Consider the following 12,582-nt stretch of genomic DNA (forward strand, 5'->3'; position numbering starts at 1 on the left):
CAAACTTAGCACAACAGTTAGCATATGAAGCTACAGCTAAAATACAAACTGCTACACAACAATAGAATTCATACATGAAAGTAGTGAAGCACAGTAAATTAAATACTAAAGGTAATCAATAATAAAAAGTCTCTTTGCTTTTTTGTGCTAAAAGGAAAGAGACGAGTGCTAAAAGGTATATATGTGTGTGTGTATATATATATATATATATATATATATATATATATATATATATATATATATATATATATATATATATATATAAATTAATATATAAAATCAGTTAGTGATATTTTTAAAGTAGTGAACACAGATGCTGAAAGATCTGTGTTGAAATGACAACTGATTAGTTTAATGAAGAATATTTTGTGCTGAGGATCCGCACTAGTTTTTGTAACTGGATTAATTCCTGTGTGAACAACGTCAAAATCACATTTGGATCTGGAATCAGAGTAATTGTTCAGTCAAGTAAGTTTATTATTGATGTAAACTGACAATCATGATCATAGAAATAGATTAATTGATAAACAAATATGTAAAAACGAATTCTACTAAAGAAACGAAACAGATGATGATACATTTCCAACAATATGTCAAGTAGCAAATGTTAGATTAGTGTTATTAAAATTAAATATTTTTTGAAATAACTAAAGAAACATTTTGATCAGAGTCTGAATATGATCATATAACAATAAATACCTTCAATAAAATTAACATTAGATGTTAGGTAAACTGTAAGACTGTCCACTGAAACCGTTTAGGTTTGTTCCATTTATAGTTTATGTTTTTAAATTAAAATTACATTTCAAAAAAGTTTTTAACAGTAAAGAATTTACCAGATACAAAAGACAAAGAACCAAACAATAATTGTGATAATAATAAACACAGCTTGGTGTCAACGAGTTTAAATTTGATGCTGAAACTAAACTGACTGTTGAAACACATGAGTGATCAAATAGAATATAATTAAAATAAAACACTGTTTCACTCACAGAACTATTGTTTCAATGACCAAATATAGTTTGAACCAGGACCAGAGTGTACTGAGAAAATGTATATTAATAAAATATAACGTGACTTGTTAAAGTCATACTCAAAAGGACGTTTGCACATGTTTTAGAGTTTATTGCATTATTGGGCAGCATAAAACAAACTGTATAACCATAAAGAATTATACTGTGTACAACATTAACTATTTAACTACTATGACACATCCACCACAGTAACAAGATCTGTATTATTTTCTATTCCTGATCACATTTCCTCATTTCCTGGTATGGATTTCCGGATGTTCTAAATATAATTGTAAAATAAAAATTTAAAAGACAACGTTGGACAACTACCACTGACGTTGCTGTGTCAAGATTTGTTCATGAATCGTTGTTTATCAATCGGTGGATGTTTCAGAATGAGCCTCAGTCACAGTGTGACTGTGAGTGATTGTGGAACTCAGATTTTGTATTGATGAAGTTTGAGTTGCTCTTTTTGTGTTTCCACATTTGATGACTGTCACAATATTACTAACATAACCATTTAATTCAGTTTCTTTTCCCAGAAATGTGTCCTGCACACATACTAACGGAGGACATTTGTTCTTCATCTGTGTTTTTCAGGGGAAGAATTCAAGCCGTCTTACTTCAAACTGACAGATAAAAGCTCTGAAACGACAGCGTGTCTGGCCACTGGTTTCAGCAGACTGAACGCGACCGCAAACCATCCATCCTTTGAGTCATTGCACAAGAAAAACTACTCAGCTGTTCGGATCTCGGGCGACTCCCTGTACAACCAGGTGGCTTTGTTACCACCTGGGAATGAAACTTGTACTGAGGGTAGGTGATTTAACTTAATTCACCTCAGAGTAAAATGATTCTGACAGTTTGTAATAAAGAAATGATGAAATAATTAAAGTCCTAATATGACAGGAACACTGTACGTGAATGAATCCATCAGAACTAAATAATTTTCCCGGAGAAAATTTAAATACCAACCTGAAACCAAAAAAGTTGAAAAGGAAACATTGAAGTGAGGTCCTGAAATGGAAACTGTGAAATCCTTAATTTGTAAAGTTAATGATTGTGTGGAGAGAAATTAATCTAATAAGTCCCTGTTGTATTTGCTATCTTCCAGATACAGGTGAACCTGGAACCTGTGCAGAGACTTTGGAACCAGGTTGGTACTGAATCTACCTGAACCAACTAAAACCAACAGATTAAACGCTTAAAAAGTTTGGTGTCTTTGGAGTAATGTCTGTGATGTGGTTGTTCACAGATGAGAAGGTGAACTTCATCACTATGACCGTACTGGGCCTCAGGCTGCTCTTCCTCAAGACCGTGGTCTTCAATGTCCTGATGACTCTGCGGCTGTGGATGAGTCGATGTGAGTACACAGACTCTGTTAATTCAGTCATCGGCTTATTTGTGAGAGATTTTTCTCTCTACTTTAAACAGACACTGGACCATATGTTAGTGAAAGTATTTGTTTCCTGATCGTCCTCTGTTTGCATGTTGTCTTGATAAATTCAGTACAAAGTCTGTCTCACGTCTGTAGCGCTAATGTCCCCCCAATTATTTAGCAAAAACTGAAGAAGCCTTTCAGATCTCAGGGAAGTCCAGTTCCCACTGAGCAGCACTTTTAGAATAACCAGGACCAGGACGAATATAAACAGACACTCGTTAGTCAAAGTCTAGTTGTTGTCGACCTTTTCTGGGTTTTTATAGACGGCATGAGACAAAAAAGAAGTTTAGTGAACGAGAATCTTCTTTATTTGAGTAAACGCCTTCCATCAGCTCAGAGGGCAGAGTCCCTGCCTTCTCGTGGTAGATCAGCTTGAAGCGTTGGATTGAACAGCAGCTCAACACATCAGAGTTTTCCTATTTTGAGTGTGTGGTCGTCTTTTATAATGACCTAATAAATAAAGAGGTGTCTGCTGAACAGATTTACTGAACCTTCCAACCTGTTCCTTACTCATCTGAGACTACAGTAGGTTTGAGTAATGAAATAAACCATCTTCGTATAGACTGCAGAATGACCCTGGATCAGTCTTTTGAAAAACATATTTTCTTGGAATGGTTTGATTAGAAAATAGATTTTAGAAATCACATTAGTATGAGTTTTATAAGCAGAAACATCAAAACATTTAAATATAAATACTCTATACGAACGTTTCCTGCCAGTCTGTGATGCGCATTTAGTTCAGTATGAAGACAATTTTTAGCCATCGTGGTCATGATTTGAGTTTGCTCAAATAGGATTGTTGGCTTTTCTATATTATTTTTTGTATAATTATTCCCTATAAGGTCTTAAACTTTAAACACTGTAAAGTGTCTTGAGATGATTTCTGTTTTGAATTGGTGCCATACAAATAAAACAGAATTGAATTGAATGATTTATGAAATGAGTACAGAGGAAGGACACGGAGACAAACATCGTCCATGAGACGTAAAACAAGTTCATTTTATTGTGATGCTCTAAACCACTGATGTGGAGCAGAAAACCCAGGTGAATCTCAACGTTCTTATCTAAAATGTGTGTTTGATATTATATTGATATAATCATCTACATTAAAGATATAGTTCAACTGCAGCTGTCAGTCTTTGGCTCAGATGGTTCGGTTACACTGGACATTTCCCTTTGACCCTTTTAATAAAACAGGATGTTCTATCGCGTCACATATAAAGTTATACATGATGACATTTAACTATGATTATGAAGTAAGAATGTAGAAAAAGAAATAATGTGTAGAGATTCTGAAGTATGTAAGTCATGTAATAAATCCTCTAACTGGACAGTTTGAAACCATCATCTTTCCTTCTGTGTGTCTGATTTTGTCTTCATTAAACTGATGGTCAATGATTTACAGCAGCTTTTTTACATTTTGCATAATTAACCTTATTGATATCACATCAATTGACTGATTTGTTTTTCTTTCTTATCTTTCAGGAACTGAGTCGACCTTCACCAGGAAAAACGAAAAATCCAAGACGGCGAATTTCATAAACAAGCTTCTGGTTGATATTTTTGAGTTTTTACTCGGCTTCATTTGTGCTTTTATCATGTAAAATAACATATAAATATCAGATCACATACTGAACGTGGTCGTACTGTGGACAGATGTGAAGTTATTCTCATATTATATAGTGAAGTTGTACTTTTTCTTACTCTCAGCAGTGTTTGATGAATGATTTATTTCCTCTTTCTGCTCATGTAAATGACATTTTTACAACACAAACTGCTCTCTGTGACATTTTTAGTTTAATGCAATAAAAACAGAAAAAGACTGAATGACTGTTGGGTTTGATTTATTATCCCTGTTTTCCTGTTTGTGTAAAACCAACTCTGTGTGTTTGTTCTGAATGTATTGGAATTAGATACATGCAGAAATATTCAACGTGATATAAAGTTAACTTAAGTAGACTAAGGTTGCTTTCACACCTACAGGATTTAGTTCGATTAAATCGGACTCAAGTTCGTTTTCCCTCTTGGTTCGGTTCGTTTTGTCCGGTGTGAACACGGTAATCGCACTCGAGTTTGCACCAAAACAACCGCACAGAGAAAACGAGGTGGTCTCGATCCGCATCACTTAGCGAACTCTAGTACGGTCCTCCTGGTGAGAACGTGAACCGAACCAAAACAGGACCAAACGCTATGAATCTCATGATTTGAGGACTTTGGGTAGAGTGTAGAGTTTCTTCTTTTTTTGTTTGTCCATCAAAAACATGCTGTCTGATTAATGGAGGACAAACGTGGAGACGTGAGGAGGTGAAGTGTCTCACAGACACCATGTCTGATGTAACGTAAAAAACAATAATCACCGGGATCAAGGACCAACCTGTGTTAACATTAAACAATAATAAACAGGATGAACAACCTGAGTTAACATTAAACAATAATAAACAGGACGAACAACCTGAGTTAACATTAAACAATAATAAACAGGACGAACAACCTGAGTTAACATTAAACAATAATAAACAGGACGAACAACCTGTGTTAACATTAAACAATAATAAACAGGACGAACAACCTGAGTTAACATTAAACAATAATAAACAGGACGAACAACCTGAGTTAACATTCATAGTGAACTCATCTCTCTCCTGTCACAAACGTACAGTAGAACAACACCCCCCTCCAAGTGTAATCATAAATACAGAGCAGATGAAAATCGACTAAATCTCACCAGCTGTTAAAGCTCTGAATTGGCTCGAGTGAAACCAACCTGGAGGATAAATGATAAATTTATGTCAACAAACTATCTTCAGATTAATGAAGCTACTTGATGAGTAGTGAAATGTTTCAACCTAACAAGAAGGAAGTCCCGTGACTCAGCTTCTCAATAACTTCACCTGGAGACTGAGAATCGTCACTGATATCAACATTAATCATACATTTATTTATTTTATCCATTTATAATGTAATTTGCATAAAGTAGTGGGTAAAATCCTGCTTTGATTGTCACTGTTGCTTCTCATCTGTTTATATTAAAGACTAATTTAAAGGTCCTTTAATAAAGATTCACAACAACTGTTAATAAAGGACTAATAATTACTTACTAATAATACACTATGTGATGACTTTAATAAAACACAGAGCCTAATAAAAAATAGGAAGTTGGAGTGATTTGCATGTGAATAAAAGATGCATCAAATGAAATTAATTGTCAGAATCCAACAGAAACATGTTTAGTGTTTGTTTAATTTCTCTGCTGTTTGCTCCATGTGTAAAAATTTGAACACTGGGTGCAAAGTCACTTTCAGTATTATTTAGTGTTTTGATGGCAGCTGGAGAGAAGATTAAGAGATGGACTTAAAAAGCTTGAATTGAAGTGGAGCCAAATGCAAATTATGGAACCATCCACTATTAAAGTGGACAATTAAATAAAAATATATAGGCCAAATCAGTGTTTGCATTAATATTCACCCCCTTTAAAATGACTGACCTCATCCAACAGAGGTCCAGATATTTGGGTCTAGTAGTTCCACAGTTAGTGAAATGGGGATCACCTGCATGCAGTGAATGCATCTCAAGTGGTTGTAGTATAAAGAAACTGGTGTCTGGAAGGTCCAGTCACTGGTTCTTCAGTATTCCTGGCTACCATTACACCATGAAGACAAAAGAACACTCCCAGCAACTCAAAGAACAGGTCATTGAAAAGCATACGTCAGAGGATGGTTACAAAAGAAATCTCCAAGGCACTGAACATCCACCGGAGTTCAGTGAAATCCATCATCAAGTAATGGAATATGTCACCTGTCTAAATCTGCCTAGAACAGACCGTCCACACAAACTGAGTGACCGAGCAAGAAGGAGACTAGAGAGAGAGGCCACGAACACACTGATGGCTACTCTGAGGGAGTAACAAGCTTCAGCAAATGAGATAGGAGAAACTGAACATACAACAACTGTTGACCTGGTTCTTCACCAGTCAAAGCTTCATGGGAGAGTGGGAGGAGAAAGACACTGTTGAAGAAAAGTCATGTTAAATCACGACTTGAGTTCAACAATAGACATGTGAAAGACTCCATGGTCCAGTGGAAGAGGGTTCTTTGGTCTGATGAGACAAAATGGTGCTTTTTGTCCATCAGACAAGACGCTATGTTTGGAGCACACCAAACACTGCACATCACCACAAGCACACAATCCCCACTGTGAAACACGGTGGTGGCAGCATCATGCTGTGGGGATGCTTCTCGGCAGCCGGTCCTGGAAGGTTTGTTAAGGTAGAGGGTAAGATGAATGCTGGAAAATATAGGAAAATCCTGGAGGACAATCTTATTCAGTCGGCAAGACAACTACGGCTTGGGAGAAGATTTGTTTTCCAGCAAGACAATGACGGAAACATACAGAGAAAGAAACACAGAAATGGTTTAAGTTTTGGAGTGGAGTCAAAATCCAGACCTCAATCCAACAGGGAATTTGTGGATGAACTTGAAAAGTGTTGTTCACACCTGATCCTCACGCAACCTGACAGATCTTGAGCAGTTTTGCAAAGAAGAGTGGGGAAAAATTCTAGTGTCCTGATGTCCAAACCTGAGAAAAAACTGAGATCTATCCACACAGACTTCATAGTGTGACTGCAGCCAAAGGTGCATCTACTAAATACTGACCTGAAGGGGGTAAATATTAATGCAAACACCTTATATATTTTTATTTAATTGACATTACTTTGTAGAAACCTGTTTTTTTTACGTTGATATTATTGAAGTAAGTGGAAACAGGAGAGAGAACGAGAAATGACAAGCAGCAGGAAATAAAACACTGGGCAGGTTCCTCTGAGAAGTAACTGCAAGGGTGGTTTGGGATGTCTGCAGGAAATGACGAGAGGGGGGGACAAAGAAAGGAGAAAGCACAACTTCTGTACATCCAATAAATGCACAGTAATAATTTGACATCAGTCTAAAAAGTGTCACACAGAAAGGACAAAACTGTGTTCTTAGAAAAAATAAGAATGTGCGGACATGTCCTCAGTGAGGCGGCGGCAGACTGTGTCATTTGTATAAAAATGGACATTACAATGTATGTTTGTGTTTTTTAATGTAGTGATGATATGGTGTTAGTTCCATATCATTGAGTCTACATTAATAAAAGAAAGAGACATGTCCAATATTAAGGAAGCTAAGGTTGGGTCATGTGATTGGTGAACGAGAAAATAAATACAGACTGTGTGAAAGTGAAGCCTGCAGAAACAAAACGTAGTCGCTTCTATAAATCAACTCTGTGGGACTAAAATAAGATTCATTTAGTGTTTATTTTGTGTTTATTTACCTGTTTACAGTGTAGAATGAAACATAACAAAGGAAAAGATACTGAATACACTGAATACATGTTATATTTCTGTCTTTCTATGTGAGACTCACCAGTGATGTTAAAGCTGGAAACATACAAGATTTAGTGAATTCAAACCTAATTAAAATGTGTCATTCAGAAAACAGAATTGATTTCATGCAGAAGTTTGAGTGAGAGAGACCCAGAGCACAGCAGAACATGTAAATACAAAATGCATCAGTGGAATGAAAGTTTCCAAGTTTTAGATTCTCTGTAATTCATCTTATTTATCAGTGGAATCATTCCTCTTTCAGTATTTACTCAGCCTGTAACTAGAATTAAACAGACCTGAGATTTGCTTTGGGCAGTGGAACAAATCACACAACAAAAACATGATGGTTGATCATTTCTCTTCTCTTTAGTTTTGTCTAGATGGGAGTTTTCTGCCGGTTACAGCTCTGACTGTTCAACTTCAGTTTCACTACTGTGACGTGTTTAGATCACAGAAGGATTTTTGAGACAGTACGTTTATGAGCTGAACTCAGATATTGGTGCTTGTTAAATAAAGTCTGTCATGAAGGACAGAACATTAGTCATTTCACTGACTTGTTAGTTTTCTACACAGCGCTGGTTAAAGAGGAACACGTTAGATGTGTCTGTTGTACCTCGACTTTAAATGCATGCAGTGTTAATGTTGCCACGTTCACCTGGACTGCTGCATTTTCATCTGTTGCTAAAGTTAAAGACAACAACAGACGGAGGTTTTGGACTGTGCGACATTTTGTGGATGTGTGTGATTTCCTGTGTTTTTATCTCTGTCTCGAACTCAATGAACAGCGTTCATTTAAATATTGAGTCACTTGAGGAAGGACTTATGAAAAACGTACCATATTCTAATAGTTTTCTGGAACAGGTCGACAGTTTAGCAGAAGACTAACTGCTTCCTGCTCTGGTTCATCAGATGGAAACTAAACTTCCCAGTCGACCTTCAGTTCTTTATCAACATTCTTTACAGATTGTTTCCCACCTCGAATGGTTTCTCTGTGTTTTCTTTGCTGTTATTGAGTTGATGTACTTATTGATCTTCAGCAGTAAATGTATGCAGAGATAAATGAAGCACGCTGAACTGTAATCAGTGTTTGTGATCAGCAGAGATGCTGAAACTGGAGCGAGCTGCGATTCTACCTGTGGTTTCCTGTTTGTTCTGCTGCAGCAGCGCAGAGACACGAGGCCGTGTCTGTGTTTGGTTACACTTCTGTCTTTGTGAGGACAGCTGACGTTTTTCACAACTTAACCTTGACAAACAGCACTTTTCTTATTAGGCCAGACGTTTGCAGAGAGGTCTGATAGTGAAGTGCACTGTCCCGGGTACTGTGGAAAACAACTGTTATCTGACAGGAAGCAGCACCATTTGAACACTAATTTAGTTTTTCCAGACCATGTTGTGGCAGCAGACACTGACTGAATGTTTCACAAAGTTCTGCACTCAGGAACCAGTGCGGCTGCAGGGTGGAGGTCAACGTGGACGATGGACCAGAGTTCACATCCTGAGTCCTGCATGTCTTTAGTGGAGTTATCTGTCACCTGTTGCAGTTGAGATGGAACAACCTAGAAAACCGTTTATTAAATGGACACTTATTATCTGTGTTAATGGAACCACTTCTTAAGAGATGAGGAGCGAACACAGTGGTGGTGACAGTTGAGCCGTGACTCCCACTGAAAACAGCCATAACAGGTTTTTACCTGTTGAAGTTAACCCTCCAGAGCCTGGTGCTCAGTTACACGGCCGTGTCTTAGTGAGTGAACTGCACAACTGAACGTGGATTTCGACGTGGATGTGCTGATAAAACAGCTTTTGTCACTTTATAGCTTCAAATCCAGTTGTGTCCATGATGAGTGACACACACACGTTGACTGTGATGGACGATGAAGTAAAACCTGTACAGCTCCAGTTTAATGGTTTAGTTGTCATGGTAACACTAACCCTACCCGTACCCTACCTGTACTGAACCTGCACATGGGCTGGCAGGTACAGAACCTCACTGAGTGGTGGGGGTTAAAGGTCACATCACTACAGAACTGACCCACTTCAGAGAACAAGAACTCACCACTTTTACTTTTAGTGCTTAAATTAATTTAATGGACGACTAATTCAGTGCTAATACAGAAGGTTGAAAGGTGACACACGATGTGACATCAGAGGTAGAGCTGTAGTTGAGCTGCTAAATCCTGGATCTCAGTCGCCCTGTTGAACTGTTCGATACTGATTTTAATCTGGGCTCATTAAAGACACAGTTTGCAGTAATGATTAAAAAATAAAACGTCAGCCTCGGCCTCTTGTGTTTTGTGACGCGTCCATCCAGCGTTGTGTTCATCATCATCATCATCTCACATCTTTGTTGAAGTCATAAATTAAACAGCTGAACTCTAAAACATTGTAATTATTAATATTATTGAAAACTATAAGGTTTTAGGTTGTGGGAAAGTTTATGGTTGCCGTCGTGTGTGTCGGTGACTTGACGTCCAGCTTCCTCCTAAAACAGGTCGGTCTGTTCTTAAAGCACCGTTAGAACTCAAACAGCTGTGGGTCACGAGCTGCTCACATTTAGTCTTGTTATAATATATTTTATAACTTTTAATTCACGTCCTCCACAATCACTCATCACCAAATGTGTGTCAGCACTTCCAGGTTACACAACTAGACTGAACGCACAGCTGTGTGTGTGGGATCCACAAATACACCTCAGCCCACTTCCACTCCACCTGTTTTCCACTGAATGTGGTTATTTGTGTTTATTAATGTTCCTCACAGAGAAAGTCGATGATGAACTGTTGCATTGATATCTTTATATCTTTAATTTAAAATTAAACTATTTAAATGTTCACTCACGCACACACATTGACCCTCTACGTTTAATTTAATTCGAGATCATTTTCTGTGTGCTGGTTTTCGATGGATTGTAAATAAGGAAGCAGGTGAAGAGGTGAACTTCAAATTCAATACAGCTCCAAAAAGAGTCGAGAAATGACATTTATCTGTTCTATAAGTAGTATATGAACTGTTATTACAGAATAAATGCACAATAAATGAAGTGAATGTCTCATAATATTATATATTATATAATATTTCATATGTTATTATGTATAAAACCGCTGTAGCACCACCTTCCCACTAATTATACTTAGTTTCCTCTGAGATAGAACATGGGAGGACTTCCTGCTGCTGTGTTCTCATTTCACCTTTTACACACCGTGTGTCCAAAAGTATGTGGACGGCTGTGTGCACCTGTTTGTACTGATTCAGGCCTTGTCATTCCACTGAGATTAAACCTCTCAGCAGAGCTGGAGCTGAGCAGCCAGGGTTAACAATAAGAAAGGTCAAAGAAAGGTCACAGAATGAGAATCGGACATTTGGTCGTGAATCATGATTCAACTAAATTCTTTTATAAAAGTGAACTTCTCCTTCATTTGAATCATGTAGACTGTGCGTCTAACATCGTCTAACATCATCTGACATCATCTAACATCATCTAACATCATCTGACATCATCTAACATCATCTAACATCGTCTAACATCGTCTAACATCGTCTAACATCGTCTAACATCATCTAACATCATCTAACATCGTCTAACATCAGCTGAAACAGACGATGGCTGAGAACAGGAAATGATCAATTATTTCTTATTATGTTCTGCTGGTTCAGTAAAGAATAAAATATCATCACAGAGCTGCAGCTCATAAAGGTCATAAAGGTCATAAAGGTCATAAAGGTCATAAAGGTCATCGTGTAGAGGAAGAAAATAGGCGACATTATTAAAGAAAGTGTTGAACATGACCTGCAGGCTGAGAAGGAATCTAACAACAATTAGAAACAAACACAGAAGGAGGTCATTTGTGTATTTCATGATGACTTGTAATTCTGTGGGGGGGTGGGGTGGGGGGTATCTCTGCTCTGATTGGCTGCTGCTGCTGCTGGAAAATCTTCTGCCTCACTGTTTCCACAGGATGTGGTCGCTCGCTGTGATCGAGCCGCGCGATGACGCCTGCATCACAGGCGGAGGCGGCAGTGGTTTGTGCCTCAAAGCCTGCTGGGACAGGATGTGTGCGCCTGGGGGCGGGGAAAATGAGGTCAGGTGGTGCAGAGGTGAAGACATCATCAGGTGTGGCCTCAGGATCAGCGTGAGAAAACAGATCAGACGCCTAAATATAAACCACCGAACTGCTCTGTGACAAATATGTGTTAAAATCTGTAACTTGTATTTTCAGGTGTGACGGAAAGAACCAGGTGGACGACGCAGAAACACCTGCTCAGGCCCCGAAAACTGTTCAAACATATTCAGTTTTGAATATTTTTCTAATAACAGTTTTTATTTTCTTACATTATTCATGTAACTAACATTATAACAACGAACTTATTTAAATATTTCACCTTCTATGAGTCTGGAGCTTTTTAAATTACACACAGAGTCAATAAGTTATTTCTGCAATAGAATAAAATTAAAAGGTAAGTTCAAAGTTAAAACACTGAGAAGTTAAAAAGTTAAATCTGGTTCACCCTTATCATCAGTATATACAGTCTGCTGGTTCTAAGTTTAGGACAAATTCATAATCAAACTGTAATGAAATTTAATTAAGATCCAACGACGAGTGGAAAACAACGAGAAAAACAAACAACCAGTGAGCGAGTTGGACGTTGTCTCAGTTTCCTTTCAGAGACACAGTGAAGACAGTTTAATACAGTAAATGTTCCTCGTTAGTCAGTGAAGCATCACGTTTACTTTCATTTTTATCCATATTAACCCCTCATTAATAAGT

General features: G+C 37.6%; 1 protein-coding gene across 23 annotated transcripts in view; it reads left to right on the plus strand.

Moving 5' to 3' along the window:
- LOC113171512 (M1-specific T cell receptor alpha chain) overlaps positions 1–12,243 on the plus strand; it is a 48,582-nt gene extending 36,339 nt beyond the window's left edge. For 22 of the 23 annotated variants that reach the window (XM_033326424.1, XM_033326436.1, XM_033326434.1 and 19 more), the window contains exons 2-5: positions 1,614–1,829; positions 2,128–2,169; positions 2,269–2,376; positions 3,940–4,274. In XM_033326424.1, coding sequence (XP_033182315.1) covers positions 1,614–1,829; positions 2,128–2,169; positions 2,269–2,376; positions 3,940–3,941 — 368 coding nt within the window. In that variant the 3' untranslated portion in view covers positions 3,942–4,274. Of the gene's footprint in view, positions 1–1,613; positions 1,830–2,127; positions 2,170–2,268; positions 2,377–3,939; positions 4,275–11,771 lie in introns of those variants that run through there. The other variant, XM_033326421.1, reaches the window with a different exon arrangement.
- Positions 12,244–12,582: the final 339 nt, after the last annotated feature.

The sequence above is a fragment of the Anabas testudineus genome, chromosome 17, assembly GCF_900324465.2.
Source record: "Anabas testudineus chromosome 17, fAnaTes1.2, whole genome shotgun sequence".
Classification (NCBI taxonomy): domain Eukaryota; kingdom Metazoa; phylum Chordata; class Actinopteri; order Anabantiformes; family Anabantidae; genus Anabas; species Anabas testudineus.